General features: G+C 37.5%; 1 protein-coding gene across 3 annotated transcripts in view; it reads left to right on the top strand.

Moving 5' to 3' along the window:
• Nucleotides 1–27,530, top strand: part of LOC145673925 (uncharacterized) — a 1,349,238-nt gene that overhangs the window by 1,278,763 nt on the left and 42,945 nt on the right. For all 3 annotated transcript variants that reach the window (XM_081743738.1, XM_081743740.1, XM_081743739.1), the window contains one exon: nucleotides 15,562–15,690. In XM_081743738.1, coding sequence (XP_081599864.1) covers nucleotides 15,562–15,690 — 129 coding nt within the window. The remainder of the gene's footprint in view (nucleotides 1–15,561; nucleotides 15,691–27,530) is intronic.

The following is a 27,530-nucleotide window of genomic DNA, read 5'->3' as shown; positions in this document are numbered from 1 at the left end:
ATCTATAGTTAAAAATGGAATCAGACTCAATGCTCTCCTACTGAGAATCGATCGCAGGAGCCCGTGAACTAAACTGCCGCACACTAGCCACTATATCAGTAGGAAAGGCTATTTATAGCCCTATAAATGTTGTCAATAACAGTATAATACTTTCTTTGCGAAATACGAGAAACAATGGTAAAAATGTTTACGTTTCGATGATTAAAACTTGTAATATTGAAACTAATAATTTAAGTGTCTTCGTTCTTCTGATCAGGTGAGCTCCCTCGTGGCTAAGCGGTTAACATACACGGATTTGGCGTGGGAGACTGGTTCAGTTACTGAGTTCATGTGGTTCGGATTGTACGTTAATCTGTAGGTCCACGTATCATATAGCCTCGCTGCTGAAAGGGACACTAAACTAAAAATCAAATCAAATTTTCCGTCCAGGTCAAACTTTGATTCCGAGATCAACATTTATAATATAAATTTATACATTTTTAAAATTTTTTGAGATGTTTTTTTAAAAATTTTAATCTTAACAGGGAAACCTCGGTTAGATTCCCGGTGGGAACTCACGTGTTTCTTATCTAATGTTGAACTGTAAGTCCACGTCTCATATAGCCTTGCTGCTGAAGCGGACGCTAAACATCAAACAAATAAAAAAGCATGTAAAATTTAGTTGCACACACACTACTATCCAAAAAGTGTTATAAGGCTTTATATTATTAGCCCACCGTGGTAACACTGGGGTCTGACAGACCCCAGTGAAATTATCTACTTTTAGTTCTGAATTTTTCCTGTTGTTTTCTGAAAACTTTCTCATGCATGTAAATTCAATTGGCAACATTGCCTGTTGTTATGGCTGATATGCTGCGTGCGTCACAGAGTAGTAAAAACAAAAAATACAAAAAAAAGATATATAAACTTTAAATAAGAAATGTTTCTGGGGTCAATTGGACCCCAGTGTGACTTCCGTGTCACAAAAAAAATTTTACCACAGAGGCTTACTTTTGCTGAGGTTATTTAGAGTGCCTGTGGTTATAACGTAAAGACACGCACTCAAAAGCCGGACTCAAAACTTTGAGTTTATATACAAACTAGCAGCGTTCACCCCGCTTCGCTGGGGTCACCCCGGAACGCAATAAACTTTGTTACTTAGATAATTTTTACTTTTTCGCTTTCAAGTGATATGATAAAAACCATAGAAGATTGCAGTAAATGTTAACATTATATCGCCTGTCATTTATGTTAACCCGTCGAGTGACACGGTCATGTGGGTTGCATATAAATACGGTTAGATTTAGCTATGATGAGCTAACAAAGGATTTCTACGTTATGGACACTTGAATGGTCAATTATCTCAAGACACTGGTAATTAAAAATTAAAGTGATATGATAAAAACCATCTAGGGTCCAAATCTTAATAACCCCCCAAAAATGAAAGAAATTGGTTCAGCCGTATTAGCGTGATGAGCTAACAAAGGATTTGTACGTTCTCTTTTATATATATAGACTAGCAGCGTTCACCCCGGTTCGCTGCGGTCACCCCGGAACGCAATAAACTTTGTTACATAGATAATTTTTACTTTTTCGCTTTCAAGTGATATGATAAAAACCATAGAAGATTGCAGTAAATGTTAACATTATATCGCCTGTCATTTATGTTAACCCGCCCCGCTTCGCTGCGGTCACCCCCGAACCAATAAACTTTGTTACTTAGATAATTTTTACTTTTTCGCTTTCAAGTGATATGATAAAAACCATTATAACGCCTGTCATGTATGTTAACCCGCCGAGTGACACGGTCATGCGGGTTGCATATAAATACGTTTATTTTTATACCTATGATGAACTAACAAAGGATTTGTACGTAATGGACACCTGAATGGTCAATTATCTCAAGACACTGGTAATTGAAAATTAAAGTGATATGATAAAAACCATCTAGGGTCCAAATCCTAATAACCCCCCAAAAATAAAAGAAATTGGTTCAGCCGTATTAGCGTGATGAGCGGACAAAGGATTTGTACGTTCTCTTTTATATATATAGATTAAAATTTGGTTAAACGATAAGAAATCTCTCAATGAAAGGTTTACATAATGAGAAAGCTCATTATATAGGTCGACCTGTCTTGAGTACATAAAGAAAACTCACAAACGAGATTATACAATAATTTTTAACATTTTGCAATATTTTTTAACGTAAAATTCTGTGTAGTAACTTTTCTCTTATGTGTTTATTTTCTGACAGACAATATCAAACTAAAAATAAAATAAAATATAAATAAAAGTTTAAAATTGGCCGGTTACATATTCTTCCTCTGAAATAGCACCTAGATATAGATGAGTCATTTATTCTGAAGTTACTGACTCATGCGGAATTTCTCACGTGAGAGCCGTGAGTTGAACGTAAAGTAAGATATCGCGGAAACGAAAGCCTACAGTATTGATCTGGTGTTCGCTGTGGTTGATTTAAAGGTGCGTAAAGAACGTTATTTTATCTGGATGATCACATATCTGTTACAGGAAGTTTCAGATAGGATAGTAAAATTGAGAGGCAACGGGGAAGGTAGGCCACCCTAAATAAACGTACGAAGAACCCCCGAGCGGTAAATTTCTGCCAGATGGCTGTTACTTCAATAGTGTGCGTCATGCTCATGAACACGACGAGTTTTCACGGTGGATGTTTATTCCTCCTTCTATCTTGAGAGTTAGTAGCTTCTTCTTCTTCTTTTTCAGTTCATCAGTCTGTTTACAACATTAGGTCACGCTTGAAGTTTCCAGTTTTCAGTATCGAACACGCCCTGAACTAAGTCACTGGACTACACCCAGTATGGCCAAGATGGGTTGGATTATGCTTTTTCTTTTTTTCTTTCTTTTTCTAAGGAAAAGTTTCGAGTAACGAATTTATTGGTATGGTTTAAAATTGTGAGAAAAAAGGCCATCCTTTATTGATTTTTGAAATCAAATCTTTATTTAGATTGCTTCCCGAGAACTTCACTGAAGTCTATATCCCACATTTGATGACCATAACTCAGGAAAGGAAGGCCTGCATTGAGCTGTTTTTGAGTTTAACGTCCCGTTCAGTAGCGAGGCTATATGAGAGGTAGACTTCCTGAAAAACGTGGAATCCGAATCACATGAGCTCCAGCCGGGTCTCCCGCGGCAAAGGCGCGTACGCTAATCGCTTAGCCATGAAAAGGCCTGCATTGTATAGTGTTCCAAAATTTTACATATTAGCTCAAATTCTAGCACCATGCTTAGTTTGATTCAGATCGGGTGAGTTCGATTGAGCCTGCAGACCATAATACACGGTGGCCTAAAAGTAGGTATACAGTCCCTACTGATCAACTTGTTGCTTTTTATATCATTTCCTATTGTTATCCATCAGATCTACTTAGTTTCGTTATTATTTGTTCTTAATGTGTTTTTACTTATAACTTAAGCTCGGAAGCCGAAGCAAATAAACCTATCAACTAGAATGTTATACTTGATCAATGTATGGGTGTATACCTACTTTTGGACCACCCTGTGTTTAAAAGTTTGTATACTATATCCAAATCTACCATGCCAATTTGATCCAAAATGAAATGAAATGAAATCTTTAAATTTTACGATATGGTTATGCCGGCTAGGCTAAAGGAGACCGTGATAATGAGAAATAAATGAGATGGAGAAATTGAGAGAATCCTGCGAAAACCCACGCACACGTTTTTTGTCCAACACAAGGCTCACTTAGCGCAAGCTGGGATCGGACCAAGGATCTTATGCACCAGAGGTGAACGCTTTATCACTGAGCTACTGCGGCCCGACCAGTTTGCTAGAAATAGAATTAGTTAGGTTGAACTCGTACAATAATATAGAATGTGATTTTTTCTTTTTAGGAAGAAATCAATGCAGGAAGAAAATGGGATTCTTCGAGTCAGAACTGAAGTTTGTACCCAAGTCGTTGTACTCGCCAGAAATTGTGTGGGTCAATGAAAACTTGACCCATGACTTACTGATCTACCACCCACCAAAACCTATCGTCATCAATTCACCCATGATCCATGGCTCCCCTTTAAACCGACTAAAGAGTTTATATTTATAGTAAAATAAGGGTGTGTAATTATCACTAATTGGAGTTCGAATTTCTACGGTCAATCGCTAATACCAGTGGATCTTATCTTTACGATATAAAATGGTAAAGTGTTTGTCATGGGCCGTATTGCGATAAATTTAAGTTTAATTATCATATGTAATTATTTCCTTGTTGAATTGCAGAAACTTTTCAGTGGAAATAGTAAAAAATTTGAAAGTCTCAAATCACGGTAAAGGAGGGCAACGTAAAGGCAAAAAAGTATAAAATTCGACTGTGTCTCGAAAGCCAAGTAGTAAGTCGCATTGCTGTTATTACAATTACAAATATCAATATCCAAAAGGGCCTGAACTTCACTTTTCACTTAGATATACTTATCTCAGCTAAGTAAATAGAAACAAATGAAAAAAGAAGAAGAATGGAGACCTTGAAATTAAAACGTAGACAAATTAACCAGTGTTCAGAAGATGCTGTCTTACAATGCACTGAGCAGAGTGGGTCAGTGGATGGTGGGTCGCAGTGGAGACGGCTTGTTGTCCGACAACACAATGAGCCAGTCACTAATCTTGACCCACTTAACCCACCACTCTGGTACTCGCAGCTAATGTTACAATTCCAAATATTTTATAGAACTCCCTCGTGGGTAAGCGGTTAACGTATTCGCCTTTGATGTGGGAGAGCCGTGTTGGAGTCTTGGTGGAGGTCATGTGATTCTTACCCTACATTAAGCTGTAGGTCCACGTTTCATACAGCCCCACTGCTAAAAGTTACGCTAAATTCAAATCAAATAATGTACTTGGGATCTTTCGTTATTTGATGTTTGAAACAAAATAATTGTTCCAACAGTCGTTCCAAAAACTTATTCGAATAAACGAATAGTTAACAAACTAATGAATAATTGTTCGAAAATGTTTAACACAGAACGAAGACTTTAACGGTGCTGGATCTCAACGTGTTTCGTATATATATGAAATGCCTCTTCAAATATCCCTAATTGGCTATCACATTTGCACTTTGAACGTAGTCAAAGGATTATGTATATATATCGGGCTCGCACCCAGAAATTTTTGTTGGGAGGTCCAATACTACAACCCAGTACGTCTATGCTGGGTCTATATATATATATGCTATTGATGGAGCTCATCCGATATTGACCAAGGTTCGTTTCGTATTAGATCTTGACAACAGTTAACATGCATACGAAATACCTATTTCATTATGCAGACTTTTGGTCTTAAAGTTGTTAGTCATCAAAGTTGGAGTTTAGACTTACTCAAATTCGAGCAATTCCCGGCGGGAGCTCATGTGGTTCGGATTCCACGTTAATCAGTAGGCCCACGTCTCATATAGCCTCGCTGCTGAACGGGACGTTAAACCCCAAATCAACTCAAATTCGAGCAAATGAAATGAAATGAAATTAATTATTTCAGCTTAACGTCCCACTATTATTACCTTTTAGGCTAAGGAAAACGAATGATTAAGGCAAGTGAATGATGATGGAAGAATTGATGGAATGAGAAAGTGGGAGGAAACGGGAGTACTCCGAAGAAAAAACACGGACACGATGTCGTTCGGTACAAACTTACTTCGCTGGGGATCGTACCAGGGACCGCACACAAGCACTCTACCACTGAGCCAGTGTCGAGGAAAAGAAAGAAAGGGAAAAAACACTCCAATTCCTATTTACAACAATAATATATTGAATAAACCTGTTAAACATTAATTTGGTGCATAACATAGTAAATAACAGGCTCACTAGCTATATCTGTACGTATAATAAACATTGCTTTAAAAAAAATCAACAAAAGATGAACATTTTGCTCAATTACGCAAGAGCATTTTTGGAATTATCTTTGGTTTTCCCCGATATGTTGGAAAATATGGGAAAATGAAGACGGTGCTTATTTGTTTGAATGATTTACGAACTGTCTGGAGTCCAATAGAGAATGAGATTTCTTTTGTGGTCCTAACGAACCTCACTGTGTAGCGCACAGTATGTAATTAGGAATGTTAATAATTTGATATTTATTTATTTTTTACCTTTACGGCCAACGTTGTTGTGCCCTTTAGGCCAGTGGTTTCCAACTTCTGTGCCGCGAAATTTTAGACCTTAAAAATCATGAAGCATTTAATAATTAGTTAAAATCAACTTTCAGGCAGACTGCGCTGCTAAGATAGTCCAGTGGTAGCATAATGCACAGTACTACATTGAGTCACAACTTTATAGAAAGAAACACTTTACACATGAAAAGCGTATATTATTATTAATAAAACAAATCACATAAGTATATGGCGATGACGTGCTCATTCAAGAAAGTGTGTCGTCACATAAAAGAGGTTGAGAAGCGCTGATTCAACCCAAAGGACACAATGAGAAATGAATGGTGAAGCGATAACACGTGAAACCATGTTCTGAGCAGGATTCGAATCCGCGACAAACAGGTTTGGCAATTGCCGTCCTGATCGCATGACCATGCCAGTTGGACGTTTAAAACTAACATTCAATTTTAATCATTGTTGTGCGTCCTAAGTGTTTTCGCGCGCGACTTTGATTTAAGTGGGCCAGGGTTCGATTCTCGGTGGGACTGTTCATTTTCAGTGTTGACTATCGTGAGAGAAGTGGGGAAAGATAAAATGGACAGATCGAGCAACAAACGAGGGATAGAAGAGAAGAGGTCGCTTTTAGCCACCAGTATTCTTCGTAGGAAGGCTAATTGGATTGGACACACCTTGCGAAGAAATTGTCTTCTTCATACTGCCGTAGAAGAAAAGATGGAAGGAAAACAAGAAAAAATATGAAACGAAATCTTTGATTTTGCGTCCCGCGCTTATGCCGGTTAGGCTAAAGGAGACGGCGATGATAAGTAACGAATGAAATGGTGGAATAAAGAAAGTGGGAGGAAACGGAAGAATCCCGAGAAAACCCACGTACACGGTGTTTGTCCACCACAAAGTTCACTTGGCGGGGGCTGGGATCGAACCCGGGACCCCAAGCACCAGAGGTGAACCCTCTACCACTGAGCCAAAGCGGCCCCGAGGAAGAAAAACAAGGAATGGGAAGAAGAACACAACTGATCTATGATTTGAAGAATAGAAAAATATATGCGAAGTTTAAGGAGGAACCTGAAGATCGAGAAACGTGGAAGAAACATTCCAGGCCTAAACCTATATACTGTACATAAATAAACAAATAAGCTTCGTTAGTCCAATGACCTGCCAAAAAGCAAACTAATAATAATACTCGTGAGAAAATTGAACAAAAAGTGGTTACTGTGATTAGGACTATGATGGAAAGCGATATGTTGTCCAGACACATATCCCTGAACTCAGCCGTGATATTCTAATAGCACGAACAGTCAAATAGACGCTAATTCAATTTCTTCAAACAAGCTTCTCAACCACTGTACGAACCGTGCGACTAAAACTCAAAACAGTAGGTGGTTGTCATATATACATACATTCAACGGATATAGATAGTCTGCGGTTCGATTTGGGTATTTTTAAGCAGAGCTTAAAGAATCCTGTGAAAAGAACATACGACTTCTATCTCTTCGGTGCAGTTTAAGCTATTCACCATTTATGAACAGTGAGGTTTTGTCAAAGTATGTGAAAACCACTGGTCAAAGTCTTGACTGGTAGACCCATAGGAAAACGACCATTAGGAAGACCTAGGCGCAGATGGGAGGATAATATTAAGATGGATCTCGCAGAGATAGGAATACAAAGTAGAAACTGGATGCAAATAGCTAAGGATAGAAGTCAGTGGAGAGCTTTTGTGAACGCGGCACTGAACCTCCGGGTTCCATAGGCCATAGAGTTAGTTAGTTAGTTAGTTAGTGTGAAAACCACTGATATATTTACCTACCCTGTGTGGTAGAATGATATTTATGTGTAATAAGGTGGTTTTCAGGAACGATAGTATTTCGATTTTTTATTACTCTTGAATTACTTGACATTTTTACAATAGTGAACCTTTATTACAAAGTATAAGATCAAATATTTTGGTCCATAATGGAACATCACTTGGATCCCGCGGAGTCGTGTCTCAGCCATGTGAACATCCTGGCTTCCCGAACAGCTCTGAGACGCATGTCTTGTTTCTGCCTGCAAGTGTGGCCCCCTGAACCAAGTAGGAGTGTTTTCATTACGTTCACTGGGCGTGTTGTCGTTTCTTGTATAATGGAGTTTGGGTTTAGAGTACCTCATTTCCCTATCTGTCTTTAGACTGCTATGTACTTTTACATGAGTTTCATTGGTTGTGCAGCGAGGGTTGTGTTGCGAGGCACAAGCTCTCGAGCTGGGATTGGTAGGCCATTATAAAACCCGCCCTTGATTGATGGAGAAAGCTTTCGTGGGCGGAGCTTAGTAGGTACCGAATGAGGCGCTGGTATTTACGCGTGGCAGTGTTGCAAGGCGGGAAATTGAAGGATTTTCTTTAATAATGTTTGTTATGTCGTCGCAGAGGAAATATTAAAAAAGGAAAAAGAAAGGAAAGAGAAGTGTACGCAATAATAAAAATGAAGTTCAGAAAACATTCATTGGAAATTCAGAGCTTGCATTGAAAAGTTACTTTTAGAAGGCTCTTTCGAGAAGATTTTGAAGGTAGCGTTTCTGCTTGGTTGTGCTTAATATTTCAGTTTCAGAGGAGTGATTGTGATTCATTTCTGCAACAATCATAACAAGTCGGACTACGTTGGTACATCTGCCGCGTCTATTCAAGATACGAGAAATTTGAAAGCAAAACCAAACGGGAGAAAAAATCATGTGTGTGTGTGTCGTAACGCGTGCACCGAGCTCTGGAGCCCTGTTGGGGCGGGGGTTGTGACGTATAGACGCACTGCCAACAGCATTGTGGGCAGCGCATCGTCAACATGGCGGCACGCTCGCTTCTTCGACAGAAGGTAGTGGATCGTACGAACGTTCGGTTCGTTGGGAAGAAGCACAGCGGCTCGTAGCTCTGGTGAGAGATTTTCCCGCGCATTTTACGATTGTAGCCGAAAATGGCCGAAGGGAGCCAGTTGTAACGATTGTCGGAGTGCGGAAGGTGTGTTGTTTTCATGTAGGGGTGGGGGAGATGCGAGTCATATCCGTGTCTGGGATATTCTGATGCGACGTAAACACGTGACTCCTAGGAAAGAAGAAAAGAAAGAAAAAAAACATCTTGGAGGGAGTGAAATTTAGTGGGTGGGGAAGAATCGCTTCTTAGGAGTTTGCGAGTTGATTTTATGCATGTCTAAAAATATACATTATTTGTGGTTCCTAGTGTGACAATTTATTATTTTTTTGTGTTCTTAAGTGACAAAAATGGTGTGTCGAATTGAAATTATGCCTCCATTCAGTGCTTTTGGTTCGATATCAAAATGTTCGAAGTAACCAAGCGATGTGAAGCATACGCAAGAAAATTCCAAGTCAGTGTTTTTCCTATAATCAGTTTTGATTATTTTTTAAAAATTATATCTATAAAAAAAATCGTGTTTTGATATGTTTTAGTGTGTGAGAGAGTGCGTGAATAATTAGTGTATGTTAATTATGACAGGCATTAGTGGAGGATGTCGCCACCTGGTAAGGTAGAATTGTCCATATTTAGGAATTTTTGTTTTCTTAAAAATGTTCAGAAGTTTACGTAGTCACTAGTAAAGTCTGGCGGTATGGTTTTACATCGTTTCCTGAGGGTAGACTTGTTCATGATCAAGGTTATATGCCATACAACTTCATAGTATGTCTTGCTATTTTTTTAATACATGATAGAACTCGACGTATGTTGACGAATACTATAAGATGCTCTAGTTAACTACTGGATGTTTGATATTAGAACGAACTTGGAGACTTTTTGAAATTGGAGAGGCTTTTTTTAAAAAAATACTAAATTGTACAACTGATATAAAAGGTTCATCCTTCTCATGTACATCTAGTTTGTAATAAGTTCTCAATAAAATAATTGCTTAGACAAACCTTTTCCCAAATAGAGAATTTTTGTTCTCGTTTAGATTTTAGAAGAAAGTTCATATCTGCCAATTTATGACGAAATAACCACAGATTACTGCATCATGTGAGGATGTACTTTTTACATCAACTGTACTACTAATGCAATTTTGTGTACTGCATAAATTAGATTATAATTAATTAATCACATGTCACACTAATGACATGTCATAATTCGTTAGGGAATGTTCATCCATATAGCGTTCATGTTCTGTAGGAATTACCTGAGTGGTACTTTTCCTATGGGAAAGATAATGCAAGAATGAAGAGATTAAAATCGTAATTTATTATGTAAAGTTGAAGTACTTGTATTTAGTATAAAATGAGGTTATGTTTGACAGCAGTAGGGAAATTATACCTATTTTGAGTAGGGAATTCCACTGTATTTTATGAGTCATCGAGCCAGACAGAAATGCCGTACATCGCGTGGCTACAGCTACCGGCCGATGTGTTTGCCACTGCGTGATAAGAAAGTGTGTTTCATCGCGGTTGGAGTTGACTGAAGTTTTGTTATAAAACGAAATATGCGATGTAAATATTGTGGACACTACACATTACCTTAGTATATACGTGTTGCATTTGGAAGGTAATAGGTTTGTGTATTTTATAAATATACTATATTTCGGATCAGAGCATATGGTCCATTATAAAACGCTGTTAGAAAGTGGACGATACTCTGGCGTATACATTCAACAGCACTCCTGTATGGAATGCTTGAACAAATGCTGCATTTAAAGTTTATTCAATAAAACGGAGGTATACATTCATGATGGATGAGTAAAATGGTGAACTACTTTTGTTTCTACGACAGTAAGTTTTATTTATGGAGATTAGAAAGTTTTATTTATCGTAAAGTTCCCAGTTTTGATCTGATCCCTGCTTGTAGTGATTATTATACCAATTTTTGGTTACCTATTATTTTAGTTATTTGAGGAAAGTAAACAGTATAATGATACTTAATGCAAGATACTTCATTATCACAGCTTTCGCTTTATATTTTACGAAGGGTACGAAGGCTGTGTACTGTAAACTCTATATTCTATTAAGAAATCAGTCTGGACCCATAGAAATTCTTTAGGATAATTTGTACATTTTTCTGTAATCAGTGTAAATTAGAATAGTCTGAAGGTTTGCTAGCGAGTCGTAGTTTTATTGTACGGTGATGATACGACTGGTGGGTCCACGGCGACGGCGGTGGGGCAACCACCCCCCAAAAGGCTACCCTTTTATAGGTCAGTATATAAAATGTTGCACTACTTTTTTTTTGTGATTTCATGCAAAACTTCGTATTTAAAGCCTACATAAATCGTCCAGGAGACTATCCGTCCCTTCCAAACGACCCGTCTGCATCCACTATAGAAAAATAACTTCCTACTATTACGCTAAGGAAAAGGGATGATTTACACAAGTGGATGATTTGTGGAATGAGAATGGTGATGGAAAATTTAGTGGAAGGAAACGGGAAGGAAAGCACTCTAGCACTGAGCCACTGTGCGCCCCCTGGATGATACCTACGCCCGTTCTTGAAAGGATAAATAATGTGTTAAGCTGTCTGGTCGGCCGCCGTCTTTCTCGAACTACCGAGTTTTATGCTTCCCGGTCTGAATTTTTAAATACTATGGCATTACTTTTAAAGTTAGTTTCGAGGTGGAAACTACTAGTGTAAATTCCTTAACATCAAATTAATGGGATAATTCATAAGCTGAGGCCCATTACGCAATGGGACCATACCCATCTGCGTGTAACATACACAAAGTATGATGATCGTAGAATGTTAAATATGAATGTGAACCAAAGTCAACTGAAATTCGGTATGTTTTGTCGTACTGGTTTTGGTAGATTAAGTGGTAATTTCGGAAGTTTTTGTAATACACGTATCCCCCTACTCGTTTTGTCAGAGAGGGACACATTTGCTAAAATACTTGTGATTTTGTTATAGTTTTCGGTTAAATTCGTTGTGTGATCTCTGCTGCTGTTAGTTCAAAGGGTAGGCTCAACGTGTTAGGCCAAACATTTTCAAGTTCGGATACAAAGAGTTTTTACGGGTCCAGATCTTACAAACATTTTCCTAGTAAACACACTAGCTTCGTACCTTCTATGTTTTCTTTGTCTGATTGTGTGTCTTTCTTGTGAGAGGCGTGAAAGGATTCGAATAACCTATACTCCTGCTCAAAATTGAAAAGTATTCCCTTCACGAAGGCGAACCTTTAATTGATTGCTTTTGAGTTTAACGTCCCTTTCAGAAGCGAGGCTATGAGACGGGACCTACTGATTAACATGGAATCCGAACCACATGAGCTCCCGCCGGAATAGAACCTGGAGTCTCCCACGTCAAAGGCGCGTACGCTAACCGCTTAGTTACGAAGGAGTTCGCGGACAAATCATCGGGAGGCTCTTACATATGTATGTATTACTCGGATTTAAAGAACTATTATTATCTTGCATCGTTTACAGGTGTTATTTTGTTTTTTTTTTTAAAAAAAAAACATCTACGCTCCTAATACGACGTCTGACAGAGAGAAATTTACTATGCTACTTCGACTAAAATTACTGCTTTTCGTAATTATTCTTAGGGTAAAGGATAGAAATAACACGGGATGGCTTCAAGGTGCCTTACCAACACTATTGGTTCACAAAGTCAAGATAAGGTACTCATCAAACCTGTGACCCTGCGCAGCGAAAGCGTGCGTTCTACCACTGAACTGTCACATCTTTGCTCCGATCAAATATAGGTTTTATTTATTTTTGCGCGTTATACTTTGTAAACTTTGTCTTGACGACTTGGGGCTATTGAAAAAATTCACTTTCCTCGAGTTATTTTCAGTTAAGTATTACACGACGTATCTGTTATAATACAGAAGCCATGTTCCGGTCTTATAACCAGAGTTGTTCCCCTTCTTGGCCAAGTGGCTAACGCACATGCCTTACGTGCATGCTGTCCCATGTTGGATCATCAGTAGGACATTTATCTCGGATAAATATTTGAATAGTGATTCGGATTCTTCCTGTCCAGGGGCGTCAATTAAGGGGGTAGAAAGGGGCAATTGCCCCCCTGAGGTTGAGATCTATATAGATTTTATCAACAGAATAGTAGAAAATCAGTGAAAAACGCGAAATTTTGCTTATATGAAGGGGTCTTGCCCCCCAAACAGAATCTAAAATGACGCTCCTGCTTCTCTCATTTAGTCTCGGTGTGGGAGACAGTTTTCGATTCCCGATGAGAGCTCCTGTAGTTTGGATCTCACGTTAAGGTATAGACAGTGGCGTATGCAGAAATTCGTCAAGGGGTTTCACACGCTCAATCTCATATCCTTTCACAAGAAGCGTGATTTTTGTATTTATTCATATAGGCGGACTTTAATTTAGTAAGTTTTATTTATTATCTTGCTTAAGGAACGTTTAAACTCCAAATACTCTTTGGGTACAACAGGTCCACGTATCATATGGCTTCGATGCTGAAAGGGATGCCCAACTCTAATCAAGCTAGCTTTCAAAGACATTTGTCGGCTTCAGTAGATTGGTAGACTGGCAAGATTAAGAATTTTCTCTTGGAAGTAGCTGAATTGTTAGCGAATTTAACTCGGTTTTATCGTAATTTCGTGTTCTATTCCCACGTAGTGTGGTTTGAACTCTTTTCTTTTGGACACTGATCTGAATGTATAGATTAGAGTTTATCATCCCTTTTAGCATCAAGGCTATATGAGACGTGGGGCTACAGTTTCAAACCACATGAGCTCCCGTCGAGAATTGAACCCGGGCTTGCGCACGGAAGACATGTGCAATAATTATATAGCCACGAAGAAGCTCACTGACATGAGAACTGAACCTGAACCTCCCGACTTACTTAGTATGACCGTGTTAGGCCAAACTTCTGGCTTTCTGGACTTAAGTTCTCTGTTATTTAATTCAGGTAGGTCTCAAATTGCCTTCCAAAGTCACACATCAGGGATCAAACCGAAGGCCACGCGACCTGTGTCCTATCCATTTGATTACATTGAAGCACTGAAAGAAATGAACTGAGGCGGCAGAGGATATACGTACGATGTTTCAGTAAACGTTTGATTGAGACTGACCTACTTATCCTTACTTGATTGATTGATTTTGTATTCACATTCTTTGCCAGAGCAAGACTAAGTAGGACAAGACTTAGTTTAAAGTGGAACGTGATCCATTTTAGTGCATTCGATGCAGTCACCGGTACTCGAACCTGGGACCTCGTGAACCGGAGGTGCATGTACTAAGCCACTAGGATAGACAAAGGATCCACTTGCCTTTGTTGGATTGAAGTAATTAATTGGAGTGCATGGAGATTGAGCACTGTTGATTAGAATAAATTGGAGTTTACAGGCTTTTTCAGCACCGAGGCTATATGAAATGTGTGCCTAGAGCTTATGTCCTATCCTTACCATATGAGCTCCCCGGGGATCGGACCGAGTCTTCCGAATCGAAGCGTGTACGCTAACCATATAGCCACGAGGGTGCTCTAAGCGCTGTTGGAAATATGTATTGTTATCCTTATGTTTTTCCATTAATGATAGAAGCAAAGATAGGTAGATACTTGTACATATCAAAATAGCGAGAATCGGTTTCACCCTCGTTCTAGGGATGCACGGTGGCAGAGCGCTTATCTCTGGTATGTTAGGTCCCTGGTCGATCCCCGAAATAAGTTAGTTTGTGGTGGTGGAGAAACATCGTGTCCGTGGTTTTTTGTTCTACTCCCTTTCCTCCTACATTTTCATTCTACCATAGTGCACAAACGTGGGACGTTAAACTGAAGAATTTCATATTTTCATTTCATTGCAGTTTTCTCCCACATTCTCATTCCCCCGATTCTTCCACTATCATTCACTTGTCTTAATCATCCGTTTCTCTTAGTCTAAGAGGCATAATTGACGGTCGTTAGAGATTTAATTCAATTTTTTCTTCCTCGTTCTTTAAGTGATGTGACATACTAAGAAAAAGAGCCTAATAGGTTGCCTTTTGTAGGAAACGTGTTTTTGTTTTTTCATTTAATTTTGTAATGCTCTAAGATCTAATTAGAATGGATTGAGAAAAGTACCTCCTGGCGTATACTCATCGGCATGAATGTACAATTCCTTGCAATATGGCATCTCCGAAGATTACAAAAGTAAAATTAGAAAATGCTGCTTGATCACTTTGTCAGGCTTAGTATATAAGCCTATATTAGTGCTATTTTAATGGAAATAGTCTCATACAAATAGCTTTGCTGAAAGTTATCAATCTGGGCCTGAAATATTATTTAAAACTACTGTTTTTGAGATACGATGTAGCCAAGTTCGTGCTGTAATAATTTTGTAAGCAGCTTTGATCAACTGCAAAGGTGACTCCAAGACGTAATTACAGGTGGGCTTCCCTATAGTATAAATGCTCTTAGTTGCCTATATATATATATAATATATATATATATGGCAGTTTGTAGTTATGTTTATTATTGAAAATGTTTCCTATGAATTTTAAACATCATGAGGTTTATTTTTCCCTATTTTTTCCCCTTACAGATGTAAACCGAGTGCCGAGTACCAAACTTACGTTCCGAAGTGTATCTGCAGGGAACTGTGTCCGTATTCCCACTGACAAAGCCTGTGGTGCCCCCTATGAGATGCGGAGGACACCACCGCAGAACAAAGGTAATGGCCGCCTATTGTCTTGGTGAGACGTGGTTTTCGTAACACTTGTTCGGCATGTTGAGTGTGGTATGTGATGAGCAATCTGTTTTTGAGTACTTGTTAACGTATCTTAGTGTAAAATCTTGTAATATGTGAAATTATTCGCCAACCAGTGAGTTTACACGACGATCATTCCCTTCAATTGGGCACCACCCAGAGGAGTTTGCAGCGTGGAGCGTTCTCGTGTTTCGTGTTGTAGTTGTTTATGAAGACTCGATGCTAAAATCACTTGAAATAGAAAATGTATTTTCTGCATTAATTTTCCTATATATGTAATTATGATACGTAGTGTTTGTTAATTTCACGTAAGGCAAACTTATATATAGTAAGAAGTTGCGTAAGAGGCACATGGAGAGGGGTATAATACGTGTTGACTGCATGTGATAACGCGACACCAGCTGATAATAGGAACTCGTATTGTGTAGTGGTATGTAGTATTATTAGGCACAATTAATGGCATATTCTTTTTTGAGAAATAACAAAAGCCTCATTACAGCAGTAGGATCGCAAACTTGTGTTAATTAACAGAATTAAGTTTTAATTTTTGCTGTTAGGTAAATTTTGCAAATTTGAGTATTACATTTATTTTGTAGTCGTTGAACCATTCTTTCATTTTGGTTAAATGTTTATATAAGAAAAATATGTACTACAATCATCCAGACGAATAGATGCATTTTGCACCAGTCATTTAGACAAAAAAATACGGTTCTATAACGGGAGAAGGTTACGTGAAATTTAAATGAAAGTACACATAATGGATCTCATAAATTAGTGGAAATATACCCGTTGGATTTCTCTGGTCTCTAACGTTTTCTGGTACATTTTCAGTTACCCAATTCTTACATAATTATTTACTTTTAATCACACGTTATCCTAAAGGGCATAGACGTGGGACGTTAAAATGAAGATTTTATGTCTTTCTGAAAAATATAGCTTATTTTGAATGAATTGGGTAATATGATATTGTTCCCTAGCAAACTTACAGAAATTCGGATTGATTCGATTTTTTGTTTTGGGATTCATAATGGCTGATTAATTTTCGATAATCTGTGTTCAAGTTCTCTTAATTATGTCTATAGTCTTTCTTGGCGCTGAAGGCGTTGCGGTCTTTTTTCAAAAAAATCGGGAAGCGTTACAGGATGAAAATTTGATGGCGATATATTAATTTTTTATATGGTCTTTTGATAGGTTTGATACATTATTTAGTAAGTTATTACCGACTTTTATTAAATAATCATGCCAACGAAATCAAGAAAGAGGAAGTGGTGTGGAGTTTGGGAGATCGGTAATGTATACAAATGTCAAAATATTTTGTTAGTATCACAGGATGTCAAATACATATTTTGTGAATGCCATATTGGAAATAATATTTGTCAGTTCACATATTTCCTCTATATGTATTTATAAGAATGCCAGGGACTATCCAAATTTGTTAAATTGTTTGAATATAAAAATTAACATAAGGAAATGTTGTAAACTCCCTATACTGTATGGCTAATCAGTATGTAACAAGTTCAGACATGTGTACGTTATAATTGGGAACTACGTAATATGCCCTTAGCAATGCTTAAAAAATGTTAAATAAATTAACGTGTATTTCAAGTACTGTTTATGTAGCTTGGCACACGCGGAACTGCTTGCAGCTTCTATAGAGATCGGAAATATTTCAAGAACTGCTTTTTTCTGAAAGGAGGGGGGGGGGGAGTATAGATGTTCATTGAGAGGACAGACGTATTCATGGCTATAACTAATACTGAAATATGTTTCCTTTTTACATCTCTACACATCATACTACCAAGAATCATATTGCATTGGTTTCATGGTTGAGGAGAAATAGGAAATGCTTGTAATGTGACTATTATGTCAAATCGTGTTTCCACATGCAGTCACACGTAATGAAATATCAGGGATAATGAGGTACAGTGTAAGCTATAAAATAATAATGATCAGGTACAGCAGTTTGTAGAGATGTGCCCTTGTACAAAGTATGTTAGTACAAGGCCCATTTTCTATTTAGGAAGGTTTACGTATATACTGTAAGTCTTGACGTAACCTTTGTTTTCCTTCTAGCTTTGTCCTTGTACAAAAGATTGATTAGTACAAGGACTATGAATGTAATGATTACTAACAGTGTTTAGGCTAATGTGGGAGTGTTAAATACGCTGGGATGTGTTACCATATCGAACATAAAGCTCGTCAGTTAAAAATAGTTTGCTTTTAGACAAAACACGTAATAAATGGTGGATTGGCTAACACTTTGAAGCAATTATTGTGTGTGTTAGAAGGTGGATGTAGTATTACTCAGAAAATCTACGCCCATTGCTGCAGGTTCCGACTGGGATTAATAGAATCAAATTTTGTTTCTACGGTTTTTTTAAAGTTAATTCGTAATCTTATTTTTGACTGTCGCCTGTTGTATCCATGTTTGATGTAATCAACTGACATTGCTTATAAAGTCTGCCCGGCATTTATTCCGAAGTTGGGCGTCCGTTTTCGCCACGTTTTTTCGCTGTTATCTCCTTTGCACACTTTGTGCAATTTGTTATTAGGTTCATTAATCCGTGCTCTTCACAAACTTTTAAAAGATTTTGCTCGTTATCAACATATTGCTTCACAAATGTTAAAACTGTTCATTGCTCTTGTACATTCGCCATGTTGATAACATAAATGCTCGTTTCTTTCCCACAATGCAACTGTTCGGTTACCTTGCGCCAAGTAGTTCCCTCCGCTCGTCGTATAGTCCCATGTTTATAACAAATAAACAGATTTTTCGAGACTCTTATATATTATCAAACACACAAACGATGAAATTATCCATATCTTTCTTGTAAATTTTAAAAATTTTGCTGGAAACGGACGCCCAACTTTGGAACTTAACCCGTATGCCCTTCAACATAGTCCAGTCAAGAAAAGCATTTATATTGTTAAGCCCTCCAGCTAAAGGACAGAAGTTACTGATGAATAATTACAAATTGGGTGCCAAAGGCATTACCAACTCAAGCTGATAGAAGGTTAGGTAAGGTTATATTACCGATACGTTTCGTTCACGGTGCTGTCCTATTTTAGGGGGACATATTTATGTTCATGAAATGTTACCTTCGCACGACACTCACTACAGTAGAAAATATATTTTAAAGTAGGTGTTGTGTTACGGGGTGTAGATTGACTTTAGGAGAGCTGAGTATAAAACACGAACCAACTTAAAATCACCAACCAAATTGTGCTAGGTGGCTACTAAAAGGCACGAATGCCATCTAACCGAGTTAGGGCACAAGTACAGTAGGGGAACCGAACGGTAGCAAGCAGGCGCGTCGGTGATGGTGCTATAGTCATAAACAAGAATAATTGTGAATCAACTCGTATGGCATGAAAACACATGTACTGAGGATGGCACAGCTTTGCGACACTTCTATGATCATTTTATACACTCTCTTCACATAGCACTTCACGTCGTCATGTATTAAAACTATGGAGTAAGATATTGCAACGTTTCTTAGTCTCTCGCTGTGCAACACCAATTGTTCCTGGTAACTTTTATAAGTTTTCAGTGATTTCGGCGGGACGTAACATAATTTAACCCCTCCAAAAATTCACTCTTTTGCCTATTGTTAACTTGCTCACCTTCCGTTGCGATTCATATTGTTTCGGTACTAAAAAAGAATAAGTTCGTTTCACTCCAAACAACCCATGTTAGCCTTTTCTTATGACTGTAATATTTTGTGCAGTTTTATGGGCTGTCGTGCACATAAAGTTATCTTAGATTACTTTTCCGTGCTTTAAATAGTATTCCAATACATTCTTGTGATTTTTTTTTAGCGCATACCCAAGTAATTGTATACAGATTGATAATATGCTGAAAACTGATATGTAAACTATTATCCTTACGAAAGACACGCATTTAACATATGCTAAGTGGTCATAGTATTTATTCTCGTTCAGCACAGGTCGAATCCGGTGGGCCAGCACTAGATGCGTTCGTAGAGAGGGGGCGCGTTGGAGATGATGGGTATGCGAGTAAACCTAGATTTTCTTAGTATCTACAATCACTACTCATATTAGACTTCAGCTGTTTATTTTTTCTCTCGTATTATCTTACGTAATACCGGAGAAGATCATACGCGTGACAGTCTTTCAGTAGATAAGCTTCAGAATGAATGTTCGCAAGGTGCCGACAGAATGATGGGGAGTTTAAACAGTGTGCATCACCGTGCGTTTGGAAACTTTGATCATAGATGTATGTTGTCTTTGTTTTCGTAGGATTTGGACGTGTGTGACATAGAAAATAACTTTCGTGACAAAACAAGTTTGTTTGCTGCAAACATTTGTAATATAATTAATGTGATTTATCAACAGTAAAACGACTACCTATAACTTGCCTAATTGTCACGCGCAAGTAGTTCTCATCATGCAAATATTAAATACAGCTCTGTCTTTCTGGAGATACAGTACCGCTGGAAATTAATGTCTTACACACCACCTTTTTATGTGCACTCAGTAATTTTTTACCGTAATATTACAGTTTTTTGGACGACAGCTTGTAATATTCCTCTGAGTATTTTAACTTTAATAATGAGAGGAGAGAAAACATTATTTATAGTTCAGTAGGTTACATTCGTAAAAAATATTTACGCTTCGCTGTCAGGTATACACTTGGAAGGCCAAACTTCTTGATTCCACATGGTTTACGTCCGAGCGGGAAGTTCGTCATTTATGCTTTTAATTCAAACAAGTGATATTGGTAAGTTCATCTTCCTCATCTATCTTCAGGGGGTACGTGTTTGAAGTGAGCACGATTGCAGCGCCGTAGCGGGATAAATAAAATAGCTAGTTTGTATATATATATGAATTGTTATTAACGTACGAACGGCAGCAGAGGTACATACCTCCCTTCTTATCATACGTTCCTTTGGCAATAACTTCGGAAGGAGTGAACCAATTAGAGTAAATTATCATATTACATGAGAGTTGTAATTCGTAATTAAATCTACAATTGTCCTGTGGAATCCAGGTAATGTGGTAGTTATGGAGACGAAATCGGCGGGGAAATATTGCAGTTTCAGATTACTTTCACATGAGACGGATTCATGCAAGTATTTCTGCTTTATTCCTTTGCAAACCTGATTACTAACCACATATAGTTTCGAAACATGCCAGTTCAGAAGTGCAAGGATGAACTGCATTCAATTTGAGTGATTTTATGGAGGTGGAGAATTGCGATATTAAAGTAAATGTTCCTTCAGTAGTGGTCACGACATATCGTGAGGAAGAGTCTTGGAATTCTGCTGACGATTGTGCGAGACTGTGCAAGTGTATCGAGAATGATTGTAGTTCCGGTTACATAAAATAAAAGCAAATTTTATTTTATATACCGGTGAAATCCCGTTCCTTCGTGTAGTGTGAAGCGCAGTGTTGACCTTTTCTGGACCAGACATTTTTGATTCCAGAAAACTCTAATGCACAATCTCTTCTCAGCACCACTTAACTATCAGATATAGAGATATCAGTCGCTCCTTGAGTAGCAGGGGGGGAAAAAATGCTGTATGTTTGTATGTTTTCATTTTCTATTTTACTACATTCACTACCGCTTACCTTAATTTAGGTTTCTTCTAACTGTAGTAAGGGGAAAAGGTTAAATGTTCTTGAAGGCCCGGTATTTTAATCCCGATTGGCTGTTATTGTTCACAGTGCTTTGTTCGTAAGATGGGGGAATTTTTAATTTTGATATCCGATGTGTATGCTCCGATGCTAAGGAAGATGGCGATGATAATGAACGAAATGATTGAATGAAAAAAGTGGAAGGAAACTGGAGGACCCTCAGAAAATCCACGTACTAGAAGTGTTCACTCTACCATTTAGCCACTGTGACTCAAAGAGACTTTTCGTGATAACTTCTTATTGCATTTTAGTTTTTGAAAAAAAAAAAAAAAAAAAAAAAAGAAAAAAACAGAATATGGATTAAGGCAGTTGCGAAATTTATAATCTGCATTGCGGAAGATTAGAAAAAGAATACGTTTCAAGTAATGATTTTCTTTCAGATGGAACATGATACGTTACAATACACTTTGCCTTTCTATTCAATGTTGTTAGGTTTTTAGCTTAAGTATAATTGTGGAATTTATTTTGCATAATATCTCTTTATTCACAAGATGTTATACCTACATTAGGAAAATAGTTTCTTTAGTAGTCTTTTTTTTTTTTCTTTGTTTTGTTTCCATTTCATGAGTTTTACACAGTACTTGCATAATCAACGGTGAAGTCAATTTAACAATACGTATAACATTTCGGACACTCTTTTTGTCAATTTTTAATCTGTCCAATAACCTGGTTTGTTAGGTAAAACAAGGTGGCAATTTGTCATCTTTAGTGCATTGTAATCCTGTTATGGGTAGTATTATTGGATATGAACGAAGTTGAACTTGTTTTTGACTACAATTTAGTTGGTACATAGTGTGGTCCCAGTAGAGATCATCTGTAAAACTGGGTTCGTTGGCAATGAGGCACCTCCGCGTAAACAAAGTAATACGTATTTTTGTGGGCATGAGTATTAGTTTTATGCTTCCTGATGCTTTTTCATTTTTCGGTGCATTCTCTGCTATTTATTTCAAAATTTTTGTGCAGAGTTGTTCCTGTTGCAATGTTTGTTCTCAAAAATGTGCTTTGAAACGGGAGTTGAATATTATTTTTGTCCGTTTTAACGAGCATATACTGTTTCTTTTTTTAAACTCACATATGTATAGCAAAAGTAAAGCTTTTTAAAATATCTTGCTTCAAAGTTTAAAATCCTTGCATCACTCCAGTACCGGCACCAAAAATGTAATCTAATTGGTTGTAAAGGTAGTGATTGCTGGATGTTGCTGATTTCTTCAACCACGTTAAGTGGGAATGAAGGCAACAGCTAAAAATTGACGCTTGCCAAAGAGTCGTGACTGGAACAAGTAGCCTCGCTGCTGACGTTCCCACTAAACTTCAATCAATTCTGCAAAGAAGGCATTTAGCAGTTCTTTCTTGTATCAATCTAGGTAGATAAAACAATGGACATGTTCCAAACATATTGTGGACCTGAGGATTTTCTTGTTCTGAAATGATCTATGTACTTTGCTTTAAGATTACCCCCACCCCCATACATTTGTTTCGTAATATTTTTGACTTATGTTCAGCATCTAATGTTTCCTTATTGATGATATTTATGTACACACTTCACATAGTTTATATAAAAATAACTTTTCTCGAGATGCAAACTAGTTTATATGTTCGTTGTGGAAATTACTGAGTGAAAATGAGAACATTGGGTTGAATGAATAAAGAAAAGCAAATGCTTGTCCTTCAGGTTCAAGCAAATGCTGCAAAGCGTATGAATAAAAATTGGAGCAAAAGCTTTCGCTCAACCAAAAGTGAAGCAGTTGCTTTTACTTGCAGCATATACTCGAAACAAGTGGAGTTATGCAAAGCCAATGGTTTAAACGACAAGCAAATGCTACTAAAGTTGTAATGGTCAATGTTAGAAGCATCGTGTATGGAAAGAATTGCACAAGTAGTCAATTCCGTCACGTTACAAGAACGCTGTGAAGAACATGTGACCACTGGAAAAAAAAAATACAGGAATCTATCCATTTTCGGAAGAAAAGTTGGGACTCTAACACCGAAGCAAAAAACGCAATTTTTTGCAGTACATCGTAGATGCAGGTTATTAGAAGAGTATGGGTGAAGAGTATGGTGTTCATCTCAGTGCCGTGATTAGGACAGTGGAATACATTTCGTCTCGTATGTAGGTGGAATTTCCGGCGTCTGCTATACAAATACCTAAGGTCAAAACTGAGTGACGACTACGGTGCAGTTTCCTTGTATCGGTGTATTGGATTGTATACATGTTCGCATTCCCAAACGCCCTCCATGGGGTTTAATATATCAATGGAAAGAATATGTGTAAGCATTAGTAATCATTTCCATGATTACTACTGGCGTGAGGGGTAACAACTTCAACTACGCCAACTGCTTCTGCATTGTATACAAGTGTGTGAGAGGCTTCCAGTATGTAGTTAAGAGACAGATCGAAGGGGTTGATGATGTTTGGACCCTTTTCTTCGAATCATGTTCTTTTACTTCATATTCATGCTTTGAAGTGTTAGCTTCTGTTTTATTCATACGGCCCGTTGTCTGCGTTTAACAACGAATACATCACCTGGTTGATATCTCGAGAAGAATTATTGGCATCACGATACCAGAAAATCTTAACTTTCTGTTTATATTGATTGTTTTGTACGCTTTCTGAATGTCAACTGTGTTGTCAATAGCACTCTTATTCAAATGACCAACTGACCCAATACTCAGGCATTTCAAGTAAAATGACGCCTTGAATATTTTTATGTATTTATTTATTTTTAATTTGAATAGTCGTATGATGGTATCTAACGTCGTTTTTTTTTTTTCCCTTAACTTTCTTATTTATTTACTACAAATAAAGTTTGTGACAGCAATGTTACGTTACAGTAATTTAAGTTCATGATTAGTGGCTGTATTTGTTGATTTGTGCAGATTTGATTATTTTTATGTACTTATTGTTCAGACACACATTCCTCACTGATTAAATACAAGCGTTGAATTTTAAGTAATAAAAAAGTTATTAACACATGAAATTTTATACCGTAATCAGAGGTTTTGCTGGAAAGTAATGGAATAAACACAGGGTTTGCCCAAGTGGGCCCAGCCCGAAAAAACCCGGTGGGTTTTTTCGGGTTGGACCCACCTGAAAAAACCCACTTTAAAACCCACCTGGGTTTTTGACCTATTTGTTAGTATATTATTGGTACAACTAAGGTGATCACATTGTAAGTGATTTTTATCAGATTTTAGACTTGACTTGGGCGAATTAGAGGCTTTCACGTTAAGGTATACAACAACATTCAACATAAGACCTTTTATAAAGCTCTGAATGCGCTAAAAAAAAATAAAAAAAAAACTTACCTTAGCTTGAGATAGTTATAGAACAAATTAATGTATGGATTATGCTTATAGCCTTTTGAAGTAAAATAAGCAATTTTGTAGTTTAGAAAATATTTTCCGTGAATAGTGTGCTCGTCGACTCGGTGACACCGAGGGACGTTATCACCCGTATGTTTGATGGGTTTAAGGTCATAGGTGCCGGTACTAATAGTACATATGTGAATACATTAGTAAAACTATTAGTATTATTTCTTACCTTTGATGCAAAACACAAGTTTTTTTTTTTTTTTTTTTCAACTAAAATTTGGTTGAACAATAACAGTTTAGTTCAGTCATTTGTTGCTACTCTTCAAATAAGCATTCTGTAGAATCAACACTAGCAATAGCGTAAAAATTCTTGTCAAATTTAAGAAGCTTAATGCTCGGGGTTCTGAAGACTATGTAACGCTTACTATTTCAAGTGCTGAGTTCAAATTTCCGTATTATTGGAAGTTTTGATGTACAGGCCGTGAAAGAAGTGCTCGGGAAATTCCCGAATTAAACGCAGAAGGATCAGAAATGAATACTTCAATAATAAAACTATTTATTTTACGCTTAAGCCTGCCATACGTCCCGTAAAAAACGGAACAGTCCCGTTTTTGGGCCCGAGTGTCCCGCGTCCCCGTAAATTTAGTCGGGACAGGGAAATATCCCGTATAACTCCGTTCCATTTCTGCTATCAATATCAGCTTATTCGAAAAGTGAAAAACAAAAAATTCTGCCATTGGCTGGGAATCCTGTAATTAGTGAATGTACAGTACGCTGTTGCATGTAACAGTTTCGAGGAAGTTATTACACCACCCTGTTCGACTTGATAGCGAGCGAAATTTGCAATGCTACTTTTTCCATTGAACTTGATGGAAACTCGGATACTCTCCGGAACATTAAATAAATAATAATAATAATAATAAAAACGGGGGAAGATGGCTGACCTTTTCTCCAGCAACACATTAGGTAAGTTAACAAGAATTATAATCTTTTTCAGAGGCTAGGGGCTCAGAATTGTGCTTTGGTCCAGGTCTTAGAAAAATGTAAATCTGGTCCTGACAATTACACACGACACAGGAAGAAAAATCAGCTTTAACTGACGAACGTAATTTTGGCAAATACATTCATGTAAATAAATATTGCTAAACGCGCGAAGAATATTGAAAGTAGATTGTACCACTGATTTAAATAATTTGCACATTGTTTTCCTGTAAAGCATTTTTATAGCACATCTTAAGTTTTTAGGCATCTTCAATCTGTACAATTAATTGCAGGGTACGAAGAGAGAAAAGCAGCTGCTGGTTAGTGAACTTTCGCCTATTATATTCTTGAAAAAAAATATTTTACTTTTAGTCTCACGGTTATGCCTGCTATGCTCAAGGTGACGGTGATGATGAGAAATGAATGAAATGGCGGAATGAAGAAAGTGGGAGGAAACGTGAGAATCCCGAGAAAACCCACACACAAAGTGTTTGTCCATCACATAGCTCACTTGGTGCGAGCTGGGATTCAACTAGTGACCCCATGCACCAGATGTGAACGATCTACCACTGAGCCACCGCGGCCTAATATACTTTTGTTTATAACCATACTCTAGTTCAATTCATTGTGTTGGAAAGTTGGAGGAAGGGGGGATCTGAGGTGTCCCGTATTCTCATGGAGAAAATACGGCAGGTTTATTTACGCTTAAAGATGTTAATTTCATATAAGACATTTTGAAACATTTATTTATTTCATACAACATGAATTGTATCTTTGTTTTAAATTAATAGACCCCTTTTGGTATTCATATTTGGCGAACGTCAGTCAGGCTTCTGGATGACTTGATCTACATATGGTCGTTTGTCTGCCGAGTTCCTTCGTGACTAAGCTGTTAGTGTACGCGTCTTCGGCGTGGGTAACTCGGGTTTGCTTCCCGAAGGGAGCTCATGTGGTTCAGATTCCACTTTAATCAGTAGGTTCCGTGTAATATAGTCTCGCTGCTAAAAGGGACGTTAAACACAGTATCAACAACTCGTTTGTCTGCCTCTACCACACACACTACAGGGTACAACTTTCGGCCTTTTAAGTTAAAATTTCCACAGTACAAGGATAGAAACTCTAAATTTCCTGTATAGATTTTGGCGGCATAGCAATGCAAATATCAAAATGGCGGTCATTTTTTTAAAACAGCGAGTATCTACGCTACGAAGCGCAATTTTCAGTCTTTTAAGTTGAAATTTTGACGGTGGAAGCACAAGGTATGCTAAATTTGCTGTATAGATTTTCTCGGCGATCGAATGTAAAATTTCAAAATGGCCATTTTTTTTCAAAACAGCAGTAAGGAGAAAATTGTTGCAAGTTGTGACAATGACAGTCATGAAATATAAATCACATTTTAACACTTTTACCCCAAAGACATTGAAATATTTCGAAAAAACCCGATTAAACCCGAAAAAACCCAATTAAACCCGAAAATACCCGAAAAAACCCATATGGGCCCAGGTAGGTTGGGCTTTTTCAAAAAAGCCCGGGTTTTTTCAAACCCTGAATAAACATGATATTATTAGAGAGTATCCTTGTCCAGCTCAACTGTCTAAAGATAATGAAGTTCTTACTTAACACCTCAGACACGTGATTTAAGAACATTATTTTTAATTTGTAATATGCAATTGGGTTCAAAGTTAAATTTTCTTTGATAAAATTTAGTTTCGTAATAATTTGTAAACGTATTTCTTATTTACTGCGACTGATATTTAATGTATTATTAACATAATATTTCAGTGTGTCCTGACAGTTTGCTCAGTAGATTCGTGCAACTCACATCGGAATCATATCACTTCTTAGAACTTTAC

The sequence above is a fragment of the Thermobia domestica genome, chromosome 17, assembly GCF_964235325.1.
Source record: "Thermobia domestica chromosome 17, izTheDome1.hap1.1, whole genome shotgun sequence".
NCBI classification, from domain to species: Eukaryota; Metazoa; Arthropoda; class Insecta; order Zygentoma; family Lepismatidae; genus Thermobia; species Thermobia domestica.
The sequence above is the reverse complement of the archived record's forward strand: the minus strand, read 5'-3'. Positions and strand labels throughout refer to the sequence as shown.